Source organism: Triplophysa rosa, linkage group LG1 (assembly GCF_024868665.1).
Source record: "Triplophysa rosa linkage group LG1, Trosa_1v2, whole genome shotgun sequence".
Classification (NCBI taxonomy): Eukaryota; Metazoa; Chordata; class Actinopteri; order Cypriniformes; family Nemacheilidae; genus Triplophysa; species Triplophysa rosa.
The window spans coordinates 3,223,017-3,238,567 of record NC_079890.1 but is presented as its reverse complement, the minus strand read 5'-3'; the positions used below and the strand labels follow the sequence as shown (position 1 = coordinate 3,238,567).

Here is a 15,551-nt window from a genome sequence, read left to right as displayed (position 1 = left end):
GTTTGTTTAAGAGATTGCAATTACTTCACCATCCACCGGGTGGCGTTGTGCGAAACTGAGCAAACATGCACATTCCTGCTTATTTACAAATTAAAACATTTAACTTCTAATGTTTTTGTGTTGTGTTTCTAACTAACAATATATTTACTGTAAATGTGGTGGCGTTGTTGGACATTACTGTCTAAAACCTAGCTAAAAAAAAAAATTTATATTGAGGTTCCTAAAGCTGAATCCTAAACTGTGTGGTTTCATAAAGAACCTTTGACCACAGAACCTTTCTGTTGCACAAAAGAACCTTTATTTTTCTGAATAAACAACTGAGAACTTTGTCAAGTCTCCTCATACATAAAAGAGTGTAGCCTTTAAGGGAAAAAAACGAAATATACCCATGGGTCATTTATAAAGTTGTTTAAAACGTCAAACAATCTGTCATTTTTTCACTCACCATCATAGCGTTATAAAGCTGATTGCAGTTAGTTGTCTTGTAGAATACGAACGTTGACATTTTAATAATATCTCAGGGTTCTGCAGACGTTTTTATTGTCACATCTTTTATTTTGAAGGTTTGTCATTTCCTGTTGTGGTCATGTCTGTGGTCTTTGTAGTTCCTTTTAATTGTGTCCAGTAAAAACAGCGTTTCTAACGACGAATTACTTTTTTATTGTGTATTAGAAAACATGTTTTGCAGCTCTTCGTAAAGTGTAATATTTAGACATCAACACAAAGCAATGTAAACAAACAATATATTCAAAAACGAACATTATGAAGGCAATACATACCGTGTAATTCAAGGACATACAAATACATGAGGTTTAAAAGAAGTTAAGAGTTTATATATATATATATATATATATATATCAAATATGAAATTATATAATTCAATAGTATGTATTATATTATAGATTTATAGAAAGTGTTAACTACTGTCTTAGTAGTTAAAATACTTAGTAGGAAAATTTGCACGACAAATTACTTATCTATGAGTACAAATATGGGGTGATGACGTCACGAATATGCTAATAATCATGTTTAAAGTCTTAGCGACATTATCAACTTCACAAGCAGGCTTCTTGAGCTATATTTTTATTGAAAATAGCTGGCAACGCTGCATATAGCCACTTTGTGATCAGAATGTTAGACATTTTTACTATTAGCTTGTTTTCCATAAAGAAATGAATGTATGAAATATTGAATTATTAAACGAATATACATCAGGTCCAGAAAGGACAAACAAATGCCTTAAAAGTATTATTAGATTCGTTTTTGATAGCATTCAGTGAGGAAATTTTATTCTTGTTTGATTAATATCTGAAATCAGCCTAATAAAAAGTACATTGTGTCAACTGGAACATGTGGTACAAAAAAAATATTTGGGTGATCATTTAGAACATAAAATAAGAGTCATCTGATTTCTGACAGTTGTGGCTGCTATGAATTGACATGGAAAAGCTGTGTTAAGATTTTTGGAAAATTCTCTTTTGTAGTCCGTGGAAAATTAAAAAGAGTGAGTAAATCATGACACACGTTTAACTGTTGGCTGAAGTATTTTTGCCAATGCTTTTGTTGAACACCTTTTTCTTCATGTTAAAGTTTTGCAGAGTTGACACTTGATGAGAACTCCGTGTATGAAACACTTTGTTTCTCAAATCATTAAGCTATTGATACAACTGTAGAAAATCATGACAGGGATGGACCAGTCATAAGCTTGCAAAGTACTTCGATAATACAGGTATGTGGATTTGGTTTTTGCTAAAAGGCCTGTGTTGAAACTTCTTGGTGCAGAATTGGTGCCTTCTCAAAAATGTGAGTGATTCAACTACATTCACAGCTGTGCCACCGATTCCAGGAAGAGATGGAGAGGCGGTGCTTTGCGGAAATCATCTGCAGCTCAATTAAAGATTTTCTGGATGTTATGTTAGATCACATCTGGACCGTTTCTGTGAATCATGACACTAATAACAGCGGTGTCATTTGTATATTTTATCACGTTGGTGATGAACTGATTATGTTGTGCCAGTTCTTGATTGTTACTGTGCAATTCATTGTCATTTCAAGTATTCATGATTTCACTTTATTATTTTTAATTAGTTTATATCAGGATGTTGTGATCATATCGTGCACAGTTTTGTGAAAGAATTACAGTTAATATTATTTTATTCTTGATAACTGGTCTAGATAGTATTGATTTAACCTGCACTAGTTACCACAGTAATCCAATCCATACACTTAAATACATGTTAGACCTGAATTACAAGTGATGTATTATGGTGACTTTTACAACACACACAATGTTCAGGGCATCGCTGTGAATCAGGTATCAGAACCAATTTCGGGTCTGAAAGGATAACCCTCAAGTCACCGTCTTGTTACAGGCACTACACCACCGTCTCCGTTTTCTTGTTTTTGCACAAAAAGTGCATTGCTAAATGTGTTTGTCTCTGAGGAGTCTTTGCGGGACAGGGAACCTGGAGTCGGACGCTTGGATTCGTTGAATTCCATGTCCTGAAAAGATGTATGTGGAAACGCAAGGACACCTGTGGAAAAAATAATATACTGTAAGTGTTTAAGTTAGATTAGCCAACGAAAGATATTTGATCGTGCCTACGTTGACTTCTACGAAACGACAAGTAAAGCTCGTTAAAAAGCCTGATAGGGAACACTATCCAGCAACACTCACAATGGTCCAGAAGAGGTAAATGGTGAACAGGGTCATTGTGAGAACGATAAGTCCGATAGCTTCCATGCCGTTGCTATAGTAGAGATCCATGGCCCCCTGCACACACAGCCAGCCGGATAAACTGGCTAATGGTGTGATGAACAGAAAACAGATCACGTCTCCACACAGAGCTCGTCGCTGGTGTTGCATGGCAGGTGCCGTGAACCACTGCAGACATGAAAACAAAACAGATTACAGGGTTATTCGATTTAAGAAGGGTAAGTAGTGCACGTTTGACCTGCCAGCTTTCTCTTTAAAAGTGATTTCGAACATAAAATGGGAAAAGAACTGCATTATACTTATTTTAAAAAGAGTCCTTTTTCAAGAACAATCAACATTTTTAAATAATGTTTATTATGTATTTCAAAAATTAAAAAGTCGTACAATATCTTTCGTAACTACTTTTCAAAACGAATTCTCTAAATTTAATCAATTCGTGCCACGGCCTCTACTTTCGATATTCCGTTTCACTCGGAATTGCATCAGAACACAGACGTAAAGACGATCACGACTTCCGTTTCACAGCGACTTTAAAAAGTAAACATATTTTTAAAGTGTCATCTGTGACCCTGGACAACAAAACCAGTCTTGAGGGTCAATATTTCGAAATTGAGATTGTTACATCATCTGAAAGCTGAATAAGCTTTCTATTTGGGATTTTGCTGCATCCACTCACCAAAATAAAGTTTTGACATATTTACGGTAGGAAATTGACAAAATTTCTTCATGGAGCATGATCTTGACTTACTATAAATATTTTTGGCATAAAAGAAAATTTGATCATTTTGACCCATACAATGTATTTTTGGCTATTGTTACAAATGCTCTCATGCTACTCGAGACTGTTTTTGTGATCCAGGGTCACATTTATTTAATTATGTGTAAATCTCTTATAATGAAGATAAAATGCTAATTTAGTACAGATTCTGTCATTTTGCACTGTTAACATGAGGTTTGCTGTGAGTAATCGGGTTGTGTCTTGCTGTCGTGCAGGCCAAACATGAGATAAGAGCGTTAATGAAGAGGAATGCCGTAGAAGGAAAGCGTTTCCCATCTAATCTTATTTTCCTGCTGAGAGGATTATAGTGTTTAAAAGAAGCTGAGGTAAAACAGAGCAATGTCAAAAGAGTAAGTGATTTCACATGTGGCCGCAGTTCCTGAGGAATAGTGACATGTGTTAAACAGCTGGATATATAAGACGTCTTGAAACCTCAGTATGAGATAAACTGCTCGAAACCCACCAAAAATTCACACGTCAAGGTCAATTCCAATATGCAGTTCCGCGTAAACATAATAAATGAGACCTAATTGTAAAGTGTTACCGTACTACTTGCATTGGATTTGAACTTGGTGAACACATGAATTAGCATCTTTGCTAGGTTTGATCTGTGAGGAGACAGTGTTGCAGCTAACAATGACTCAAAGCGGACAAGTTTATTGATGGCTATTCATCCAAGTCAACTTTTAGCTGTGCGAAATGTGGAGAAATGTTTCACACAACCTCTGGAATCAGCCTGACAGATTCACAGTGCAGTGCATGTCAGCTACTATTTGATGATATCTTTGTCTCCATAGCAACATGCAGCAAGTATGAGAATTACAGAAAGTGCAAATCTCCAAAATGAAAGCATCCTCTCAAAAAAATCATATGGAAAATGAAACAAAATAATGTGCTAAATAAAGGGTTAGGTCGTGTGATGTCATCATCCTCGAAAAACAAAAACAAAGCTTTGCGAGGTACATACACATACGACTTAAGGTCTTTGCACACTGAGTCTGAAAATTTTGTCAGAAATGTTTGCACGTTAAAAAATAAATACAACATCACATTGTGTCAATCACATTTACACATTTTTGTCCGTCGCAAAAAATTTGGAGCGGGTTCGATTTTCTGCGTTTTTCGCATGCGTAGCGCATTTTGAGAAGTGTTTTGACAATTTAGAGCCACCGTACAAGCGAACGCCAAAATCCAGGACGGCGTCTGAGTTGAGAGACCCGCGATCGCGTTCCCGGGGCTGTTCTTGAAAACGTGTTCCGGGGGATCCCCCTCTGTCTTTTCGAGATCTTGTTGAATAACTTAAATACATGAGTTTCACGGGAGAAATAACAAAATGGGAGGATGGTGGAAGACGGGTGTGAAAAATGGGAGACTCCCGGCCAAAACGAGAGGGGGATGAAAGCACAGATAAGGAGAGAAAGGCAGAGCGACATCAGCGTCAAGCCGTGTTGTTTTGTAAAAAAATTCGCAATTAATTAATACGCATTGGACTCAGTGTGCAAGGTTTCTATGCATGACAAATTTTTATGATGGCGAATACGAAAAAACGCATAAAAAATTTCAGACTGAGTCTGCAAAGACCTTTAGACTACATTAAACACAGGTGCACTTGCAAAAAGAATAAACAAGGTTCGTGCTAGAGTTACAATACATGTAAAGGGTGTTTTTGTTGACTTTTGTGCAGTGAGCTATGTTTGGAGTTGTAATGAGTCTGAATAATAATAATAATGCATTTTATTTATAATGCGCTTTTTCTTGCACCCAAAGCGCTGAAACCCATCTGGGAACCATCAGAGTACTTTCAACTACACAACTTCTATGGGGTTTAGCTATTGTGAAAATCAGTAAACCTGTTGCTGTTAGGAAAAGATTTTTCATCATTTTCATACCTCAGTTAGTGGTTTAGGACGTTTCTCCAAAGCGTACTGATAGTGGCACAGCTCACAGTGGCTGGTGCCGGAAGCCATGAGCCAGTGCTCCAAACAGATGTGGTGCACCATCGCCAGCGACCCGGCACACTCGCAGGGAGATAACAGATCCCCCGCACTGCTGCCCTCATGACAGATACGACAGAACGGCTCATCCCCGTGCAGACTGAAGAGAGAGCGACAGAGGTTTACCATTATCATGATATTTACTAATTGGTTGGCTAGTTTAATGGTTACATCACTTTTAGACACTGATAGTATACTGTAATACTAGCTAAAATTGAAATAGGCTGGAGTAAATTTAAAGGTTGAAATGGTTGAAAGCTGTCGTAATGTTACTTTCATGCAATTGTTCCTCAGGCTTCAAAGTTTGCACTCATTCTCTCTGCATTTCAAACAAGATATTTTGCCCTCGCTCCAACAGAGCCACCTTGTGGGCATGGGATGATGATAAGGGTAAACTTTATTTGACCCCGAAGGAAAAGAAGGGCACGTCAAGAAACAGTTGTTTTGTCCCCTACAGCCTTTAACCCTTTGAAACTCACTACGGAGGGTAATCTCTGCAAAGGGCTCAGGGCATAGGGATAAGCTCTATAGAATGCAACGCAGGGTCTGAGAGATGAACATCCAGGTAGGAAACTCCAACAGGATAATGTGTGTTAACCTCATAAAACCACGGGCCTGGCAGGACCTACATCTTCTGCTCCGAAGTCAGACATCTTATCCATTAGGCCACGAAGTGTTCAGTAAACCCGTTCCTCATTGAACAGTGAGCTGTGGCCATTTAAATGATTCAAACAGCTGTTTCTTAGTTCCATTTATGTTATCATTAAAAAGCAATGCACATCCCGGAAACGTCATGTAGGGTCAACATCCAGGTGGGTAGTTGACTTTAATACAACTGCTATAACCACTTGCCAAGACCAGTGTGATATGACTGGTTTTGATAAAGCCCTTAAAACCACAACCCCAGCAGGACTCAAACCTGGAATCTTTAGATCCAATATCATACGCCTTATCTATTAGGCCACAAGGCCAAGAGTAGCGAACTGTTAAAAAATGAGAAAAACTTCGAAGCTTATCTTTCCAAAGACAATCCCCAAGCTGCTGTGTTGTGTTTATGCTCGGAAGGCTACATCACACAGCGCTCTTTTGCTGTGTTGCCATGTTTGTTATTAATAAGCGCTTTTATGCTTGTTGTTTGCTCTTAGATAAAAAAAAGCCTCGGCACTTAGGTCTTAATAAATGGTCTGTTGCAGATTTTACGAATTTTTGGTCTTATAAAATATGTAAACAATTTGCATTTTAAGGTTTGTTTTTGTTTTTGTCTTGTCTTTATTTGATTATTTTTTCTGTGAAGATCTGGCAACCCTGTCACTTTAGCAAAGGGCTCTCGAGAGCGGCTAGCCCCGTGTCATATGTGCAAAAGTGAGGACTTCTTTCACTGTTATTTTTATTTAGAGCGACCAAGCAACAAACATGCAACATTGTGCTGCGCCTGTTTGTGGAAGAACACAGTCGCTTCCTTCGGATTCTGATATTAGGAATGCATGGTTAGAAAGGGGTGGTAGAAAATAGCCTATTACTTATTGATTTTGATGTTTTCGAATGTAAAAACCATGCAAACGTCATAAGTAGACCTCATACAACAGTATAAAACAATAAACAAGCCCAGTTCAGGACACCTTTAATAGCTGTGTGAGGACAAATCCACCTATGGAGGTGAAATAGATTTTGATGCTTAACGGGCCTTGTGGCCTAATGGATAAGGTGTCTGACTTCGGATCAGAAGATTGCAGGTTCGATTCCTGTCAGAGTAGCAGTTTTAATATGTTAATTAGTGTACCTTATAGATCAACATATTCTTGGTTGTGGATGAAATTAGGGAACTGTTATTCTTGTCGATATGAATTGTGGACATTAGTGAGTGGGTCCTGCTGGGGTGCCAGTTAGGAGGTTAGTTACAACTTGTAACCTTCTGATCCAAAGTCTAACACCTGGCACTGCTTAATACCTGGGCCTAATGGATAAGGCATCAGAATTCGGATCAGTAGACTGCAGGTGCAAGTCCTGCTGGGGTCGTGGTTTTAAAAGTTACTTGAGTGTGGTTTACAGGTCAACAAGCTTGTGTTCTATGACATAGGCTATGCAGTCTGGCTACTCATAGGTTCTTAAATTGTACATCCACATTTAAAAACATCACGGTCTCTTTGTTTGAATGCACCAATTTGTTTGAATTTTCCCAATTTTCATTAGGAGGCAAATAGGTTTGACTTACCTGTTGCCCCCCTGAGGAGGAACCACAGAGCAGCTGTAAGAGTTGCTGTGAACAACCTCCTGTGCTGGATCTATGGAGGTGTCAGCATCCGGTTTCACCAGAACCACAGGAGCCTGATCCCCATCGATCCCAACGGCTGACTCCTCACATCGCATGACTGCTGCACATCGGGCTCACTCATACCTGGAGCTCAAACGCAACCTGAAAGAGAGCGAGAGCATGAAATGAAAAGAGAGTGATGGAAGCCTGGGTTTGAGACAGTTAATCCAAAACTGGCGTCTTTTATTATGTATTCAGCCTCATGTTTCTTTATTTAATACAAATACAATTCAATGTGACCCAAACACCAAAATAGCACCATAAAAAAGCCCATAATATAATGTAAAAGAACACTTTCAAAGTAAATTGACCATGCTACAATGTAGACCTCTTAGCCTGATGGATAAGGTGTCTGAATTCGGATCAGAAGATTGCAGATTCGAGTCCTGCCAGGGTTGTAATTTTAAGAGGTAACTTCATGACCTTTCCAGTGTGCATAATGAGCTTCTACAACAACCTGTGCTCTTGTAACTGAACTACTAAAACATTGTGTTAACATCGTCAACGCTCATAGGTTTAATTCCTAGCGGACACACATACTGAGAAAATGTGCATCTCAAACATAAGTTGCTTTGAATAGTGTCTGCCAATTAAAAATACCCCTCTAGATTGAACTTTGTGTCTTGCTAGGAAGCTGTTTATCCTCCACTTCTGATCACGCTGTCGTGATTTATCCCTTACGTACAGTATGACGCCCCTTAGGGTTTCATTATCTTGAACTTAATAAAGATACTAACAAACATAGAGCTAATAATTTTAGCTCAAGCTATCAAGAATTCAAGAATTCATGCATTTATCTTTATTTATGTGGCTCATCCAGTCAGATTTTCAGATCCCATCCATTCAAAATCTGAAATCTCTGTTATATAATGTCAATACACCATATGATGGGAGCTTGAAAACTGGATACAAACTTTGTTTAGAAAGAATAATTCTGACATCATGACCACTTATACAAAACTAGAATATTTACATCCATAAATGCCTGTATGGAGCAAACATTGGTCAATGGGTGTCCAGATATTCTAAAATTTTGAATTTTTTGGGTTCCATATAGAGCGTCCATTTTTACAAACCCTCTGAAGCATCTTTCTATTGAATTCACAACACTATCATAAACGGTAGAGCCCACTAACAAAAGTCACCATCCGTGCATACAACCCACCGACAACATAATATCAAAACATCTCAAGTCAAACTATGAAGACACCATTAAACAAATATAGTTTTTAGTTAAATTGGCAACTTACCGTCGGGCAGACACTGTACATCCAACACTCCCCATAACACAGACAGTCTGAGAAGTAGATGTAGTCTCTCTCTTGATCTCTCTCCCTTTCTAGTCAGATTAGCACTGAGCTCAAGGTCGTCGGTGAGAATAGCCAGGGATTAGCTGTAAGGAAAGGAAAGCACAGAGCAGATAATAGGAAATCCCTCTCACATCACCGTTGGTTACACACCAGGCACCTCCTTATTCAAGCTTTTTTAATCCAGTTGGGTGCCGCTTTTCATTCTCCTGAGGTTATGCTAATCGAATGCAGTCTGAGCTTTAACTGTAAACTGTTGCAGACAAAACAACAACAGCAACGAAAGTGTTGCCGGCTGTACCTTCTACACCGGGTCTAATTTTAGTCCAAATGGCGACTTGATCTTTTGCAAAAGACGGTTTCATCTTGTTTGCAGGTTGACATTAAAAATGAAGCATGTTTAAGATTTCTCTTTCTTCATCCATGCGTTCCCCTCAGCTGTTGTCAATAATTGTTTGTTCATGCAAAGATGGTTTCATCCATTTGGGGTGTGCATTTGAAGCCTTGACCCATGGATGGGCCAGATCATAATTCTCATAAAAGTTTGGAAAGATCTGATTTTTATGACCTCTCTTATGATCTGATCTCTCTTCATACATCAACTCTAGCTTAGATGAAAGTCCAGCACTATAGACAAGTGGTCTATACGAGAGACTTTCACTCGCCCCATGAACCTCTCTCCCTCTTTCTATCCTTCGTCTGGCTGTTCTCTTTTCTTTCTGTGTTGTGGGCTCTAATCCTGTCTACTATTCATGCCTCAGCAGCTGGTTAGAATGGCCGTCGGGGACGGGCATCAACGTGGATTCCTATGAACCTTGTGAAGGGGTGAATAATTCCTTTGACACCTTTCAGACGTTTACGAGAGAGACCCAGACGGCAGGGATTATCACAGGAATAAAACAAGAGGCTTCCTCTTTAATGCTGTGCGATGTAGTGAAGCCAGTTTTTTCAAAATGTCACATGAGGATTTAAAACAAGCTTGCGAGTTGTCAGAGACCAACCTGCAGAGACAAACTGCACATCTGACAGTGTGAGCAAACCTGTTGCTTTTCTTTGCTCCCAAATCACTGTTCTCTTTATAAAACATGATCTATTTATTTACATTTGTGGATTATGCAGAAAATGTTACATTTTTAACCTTTAAGTTATTTTTATATTTGTCTACTTTTTATCTAAATCTTGTTAATTTAACAAATGGACAAGTTGTTAACTTAAAGGGATAGTTCACCAAAAACTCTCTCATCTTTTACTCACCATCACGCCATCCCAGATGCATGACTTTCTTTAGCTGAACACAAACATAGTTATTTAAAAAATATATCACAGCATTCCTTGTAATGCCACACTGGATGGTCCCCAGTCCCCCAGCTCTAAAAAAGGTGCATATGTCCATCATAAAATGAAATCCACTTGGTCATAAAAAACTGGATTAACTGCATTTATAGTTACTGTACAATACACATACATATATTACACTGAATAACTGTACTTTAAGCATAAACGTGTGTTTAGATTTAGACTTTACTGTCAGTATAGTCATGTATACTTAACTGTCATTTTAATTTCTTATGAGTACATAAAAAGTGACTGAAAGTATACTTTCTTATTTTAGTTTAAAAGAAGTGCGTTAGAAATGGCACACTAAAATAAAAATGTTAATTGATGTTTTTTACTGGTTGCTTGGAATTTATTATTCAAATATTAAACCAGATTATCCAGAATTCTGCCTCTTATTCATTTATAACTCAAAATTTCTGAAACTGTCCTGTGATATAAATTGGAACAGACACTCAATAGCTCATCAAGGTCAAAGAGGAAACACTCGCTGCAAGAAGCCTTCCTGGAACTCTTTGTCTGGATGTTCTTTTTGAGAGCTCAGACCTGGATCTCTGTTTGATAGCCGGGGGCAACTTCTCTGATAAAACCATTAGTCATGGGGGGTTTCATTATTACCAACCATACAAGTCAGACCATCAGTGTAGAATAAAATGTATTTTGAACTGGATAATCTCAGCTAAAATATCACAAAGAAAAAAATGCAGTTCAGTCAACAAGGTTGGGGTCACTCTTTTCTAGATTGATTTTGAACTTTCTCCTGGTCAGCATGTTTGGCAATTTAGATTACGGCTGCACAGAACAAGAATCTAGTCTTTTGGTAAAGACACTTTTTATCCAAGGCTCTTTATAGTGCATTGAAGCTATTCATTTAATCAGTACATCTTCTCCATGAAGCTTTGAACCTGGAATCTCTTGCCCCACATTTAGGAAAAAACAAAACCCCTTTGACACTGACTATGGTTTGTGAATGTGAAATACAAAAAACTCAATCAGATTTTTCCACTCACAAAAGGTGACAGAGATTCACCTTAAATCATCCTGAAAATAAAATCGTCCACCACAGGATGGAGTACTAAAGTTCAGACTAGGAAGCATGGATGGATGTAGAGACAAGTTTTTTTACTTCATTTTAATACATTCATTCCACACAAGTGAGGAAATGGCTTGGGCTACCAAAATGCTTTTGCAACATAGGGCTGTACGGGAATGGAGCTCTCTCTCTTCCCATTTCAAGCCTTGTGGAGGAATATAATGCCCCAAAACAAGGCTGGAGATGATGCTCAAAGAATCCTGTGATCCCTGTGTAAGAGATGCTGCTACAACAGTAGCGACAGGGAAGAAATGGAACCCAGCAACAGCGGTAGCAGATGCGAAGGCAGCCCTCAGACATAGGGACATCGTGGGACAAGTTCAATATGTCAGATGGGGACTTGGTTTGGGATCAACCACACCCAGATGGCGAAAAGCTACACCAAAAGAACAGTGACACCTGTTGGTGGAGGAGGTTTATCGTCAAGAAGAAGCAAGTACATGCGCCAGAGCGGTCTCTCAAGTCCAGCAAGGCTGCTGGATGAGGAGGGAAGGCATTGAACGGCGCAAAATCACTTGGAGTGAGCTGTGGAGGGGGTCAGAAAAAGCGGGCCAAGCCCTTATCCCCATATTTATGGCTGCTGAGTATAGCCAGGGATTGGGAAATGCGAGTTGATTTAAACCACAGACTTACTTTCCCCTTGGAAATCGCAGTGACCAATCTACGGCCGGACATGATTCTGTTGTCCAGCTCCAGTAGGACAGTCCTCATAGTTGAGTTGACTGTACCTTGGGAAGAGGCCATTAACGAAGCATTTGAAAGAAAGAATCTCCGGTATGCCAACTTGGCAGCAGAGGCTGAAGATCAGGGATGGACAGTGAAAGTGTTCCCGGTGGAAGTGGGCTGCAGGGGCTTTATTTCCAATCCCACTACAAGGCTGCTTAAGGAAGTGGGGATCAGAGGACAGGCCCAACAGACGGCAGTCAAAGAACTTGCCACTGTTGCTGAGAGAAGCAGCCACTGGCTGTGGCTGAAACAGAACGACACAATATGGGCTGCCAAATGACCACATAATAAAATGGTGTTGTGTGTTGTAATGTTATGACATACGGGACAGGGGGCACTGAGCATGCATTAACAGTGCCAGTCGGGCTAGAACAACCTTAGCCAACGGGTTGGTGTGTATGGTTGCGTTGAGGTGTGATGCCACCGAGCTACCAGCAAAGCAAGTGTTTTGAGGCTGCAGCCACTAATCTGGATGAGCAAACTGACACAGGAAGTGGGGTTCAGAGGACGGTCCAGTGGAGGATAATCAAGAACTGGCCAGTGGTGCGGAAAGAAGCCACTGGCTGTGGTTGAGGCAGATGGACACAGCATGGGCTGCCAAATGACCATATAACAATGTGACACACACCCAGATCTGATCAACCAGCGGTGGGCCTCCCTTGCCTTGTCTTGTGATAAAGGGCCGAAACACCCAATGAGGCTGAGGTGCACAACTGACGATGTGTCGCATTGTTGGGAACCATACAAAGGGCATTATCAGCAGCACCTCACCAAAAGGCATCTTTCACCCAGGATAATGGATGTGATGAAAGTGGGATCGGACACACAACTCATGAGATGTCTCTCTGATAACAGCAAGGAAAGGTAAGTATGCTATGTATTTCTATAATTTATCCCCCAAACACAGAGGATGCCTACCCGACGAACCCAGTGAAACCTCAGACCTCCTTTCCTCTATTCATATTCTTGACTACTCCCCCTGTCATGCATAATGCGTGGGAAATGTCCTATTGGGCAATTAAACTGGGCTGAAATAGTGGGATTATAACACCTTGTCCTATTAAGCGAATATACATAACTCATCATATTCATGTTTCACCAATACTTTGCCTTGATGTTGTTGTAAAAATGTTTTTCAAACCCCCCAAAACATATTTTTGTTAAATGTTATCTGACTGTGTACGTTGCGTGTGTACGAACACTTATTTATTACTGTGTATTTTTGTCAAGCACGTAGCACTTCATAAACTATGTTTATCATGACTTTGTCTCTAAGGCCCAATGGTCATTTCGTTGTTTCTTTAGCATCCGCTGGTGTCAGACCTTTTAAGGCATCATATTAATCACCTGTGTCCTGTTAGCAGATAACAGCTATCTTGCCTATTTTTGTTTAAGATTTAAATTACAAGCCCTGACAAAGGACAGAACGTTTGTTACAAGTTAGTTTCTAATAGTCTAAGATGAGTTATTAAATGTGCAAAATTGAAATACATCTGAATTCGACAGTCGGTTATTTTACTTGCTTGTTTTTGTCATTTTTATACAATTTCTCAAAATAGTATTTTAAATATATTAGTACAACTACCAATGTTTACGTAGTTGCATTGGAAACGTAGCTGGCGCAATCCAGTCGGCACGTGCATGCTGCTACTGCAAAAAAATCAGTTTTAAAGTTACAAATATGAGCAACAACGGGGAGTTTACAAGCACATCTGTGTCGTATTTTTAAAAGCGTGGCCTTCAGGAGGAACCAGCCCTATCACTTTTGTGGTAATCTGAAAAGTATGTAATCTGCCGGCACTATCAGAAGCTCTCTTGAGTAAGAAGAGTGCCGTCTCTCCAGCGGTTTGTAAATGGACTCTAAAGACAAGCGACAGCACCATGTGACCGCTGTGAAGTGGCCGGCAGCGCTCGCGAGCGGAGGCCTTATCTCTGAAGGAGAAAGCGATGGCTGGGAGCAGTGATGGCACCTTCGCTCTCTGGCCAGAGCTGTAACATGAAAACGTCTGTCCTGGCTGGCAACAGAGCTAAAGTGGATCTATTTCAGGTGCTGCACTTCGGGAGGCTGGTGCGCAGAGACATGACAGAATGGACGCTGCTCAAGAGGCTGCTGGACGCCGTGCACCAGCACTCCACCATGATCGGACGCCTGTGGCTCACCGTCATGGTCATCTTCCGTCTGCTCATCGTGGCCGTGGCGACCGAGGACGTCTACACGGACGAGCAGGAGATGTTCATCTGCAACACTTTGCAACCGGGGTGCCCCAACGTCTGCTACGACGCCTTCGCCCCCATCTCGCAACCAAGATTCTGGGTCTTCCAGATCATCACTGTTTCTACGCCTTCGCTTTGCTTCATCATCTACACTTGGCACAATCTGTCCAAGCAGCCGGACGGCGAGCAGCCCAGGGAGGCGTACGACCGCAGCTGCGACTCGGACAGTTGTTCCATCAAGTCGCACAGACACCTTGGCCACAGTCTCGCAGACATCCTTGAGGGCATCACCAACCAGAGCGCCCAGAAGAGCTCAGCGGTCTTGCGGGAGGCCAGTGCTCCAACCAGAAGCTCCTCGGGGGTTCTATCCAAGTACTACGTCTTCCACGTATGCTTCCGTGCCGTCTTGGAGGTCGCCTTCGTCGTAGCTCAGTGGCTCCTCTTCGGTTTCTACGTCCCGGCTCACTTCGTGTGCACGGCGTCTCCTTGCATGCAAAGGGTGGACTGTTACGTCTCCCGCCCCACCGAGAAAACCATCTTCTTGATCTTCATGTTCTGCGTCGGGGTCTTCTGCATCTTCCTCAACTTCTTGGAGCTCAATCATCTGGGCTGGAAAATGATCAAGAAGTCCATGCTCATCAAGGACGGCTCTTGGAAAGGTGGATATGGGGCTATCAACCAAGACACCCAATCCATCGCCTCGTTGGCCTACAGAGACGTGACCAGCACTGCGTCTCTACCTACCTTGGATCTAGTAGTGGAGCATCAGCCGGATTGGACCTGCGCTGGGAACTGTTCAACGAACAAAGAAAAGGATTCCCGGCAAGCGAACGCCCACCGTGGAACACAGCCTTCGAAGAGTAAATCGCAGACGAATAAAGGAAGAGGGACAAAGCAAAGGAGCGCTGAGGTTTGGATATAAACTGAAGTAAATGTTATATGGGACTTGCGGACAAAGTCTTAAATTCTTTATAGAGTTCTAGTTTGATGGATTGATTGTTTATTGATGATCGCTGCTTTTCATTGGTTTAAATGTATTTCTACATGAGTGTTTAAAAGAATAAATTGAAAATGTAC

At 40.7% G+C, this 15,551-nt stretch overlaps 3 protein-coding genes across 3 annotated transcripts in view; 1 reads left to right on the top strand and 2 right to left on the bottom strand.

Moving 5' to 3' along the window:
- Nucleotides 1-517, bottom strand: part of adamtsl3 (ADAMTS-like 3) — a 130,770-nt gene extending 130,253 nt beyond the window's left edge. The window contains exon 1 of the mRNA XM_057358154.1: nt 446-517. The gene's annotated coding sequence lies outside the window, so the exon portion shown is untranslated. The remainder of the gene's footprint in view (nt 1-445) is intronic.
- A 372-nt stretch (nt 518-889) lies between these two features.
- zgc:158785 (uncharacterized protein LOC791214 homolog) lies at nt 890-10,472 on the bottom strand. The gene is made up of 5 exons (XM_057333399.1): nt 9,050-10,472; nt 7,701-7,901; nt 5,384-5,588; nt 2,678-2,884; nt 890-2,534 (listed from the first exon to the last, which is right to left on the bottom strand). Exons 2-5 carry the CDS (start codon nt 7,853-7,855, stop codon nt 2,376-2,378), a joined length of 726 nt encoding a protein of 241 aa, XP_057189382.1. The 5' UTR covers nt 7,856-7,901; nt 9,050-10,472; the 3' UTR covers nt 890-2,375.
- Nucleotides 10,473-10,624: 152 nt separating this feature from the next.
- gjd6 (gap junction protein delta 6) lies at nt 10,625-15,447 on the top strand. The gene has a single exon (XM_057333358.1). The coding sequence runs from the start codon at nt 14,224-14,226 to the stop codon at nt 15,394-15,396; it is 1,173 nt and encodes a 390-aa protein (XP_057189341.1). The 5' UTR covers nt 10,625-14,223; the 3' UTR covers nt 15,397-15,447.
- The last annotated feature ends 104 nt before the right edge of the window (nt 15,448-15,551 follow it).

Coding starts and splice junctions, on each gene's coding strand:
- zgc:158785 (XM_057333399.1), bottom strand. CDS start 7,855: ATGCGATGTGAGGAGTCAGCCGTTGGGATCGATGGGGATCAGGCTCCT. Junction 2,885..5,383: donor GTCCTAAACCACTAACTGAG/GTATGAAAATGA, acceptor TCATGTCTGCAG/TGGTTCACGGCACCTGCCAT. Junction 2,535..2,677: donor TTTACCTCTTCTGGACCATT/GTGAGTGTTGCT, acceptor TTTTTTCCACAG/GTGTCCTTGCGTTTCCACAT.
- gjd6 (XM_057333358.1), top strand. CDS start 14,224: ATGGCACCTTCGCTCTCTGGCCAGAGCTGTAACATGAAAACGTCTGTC.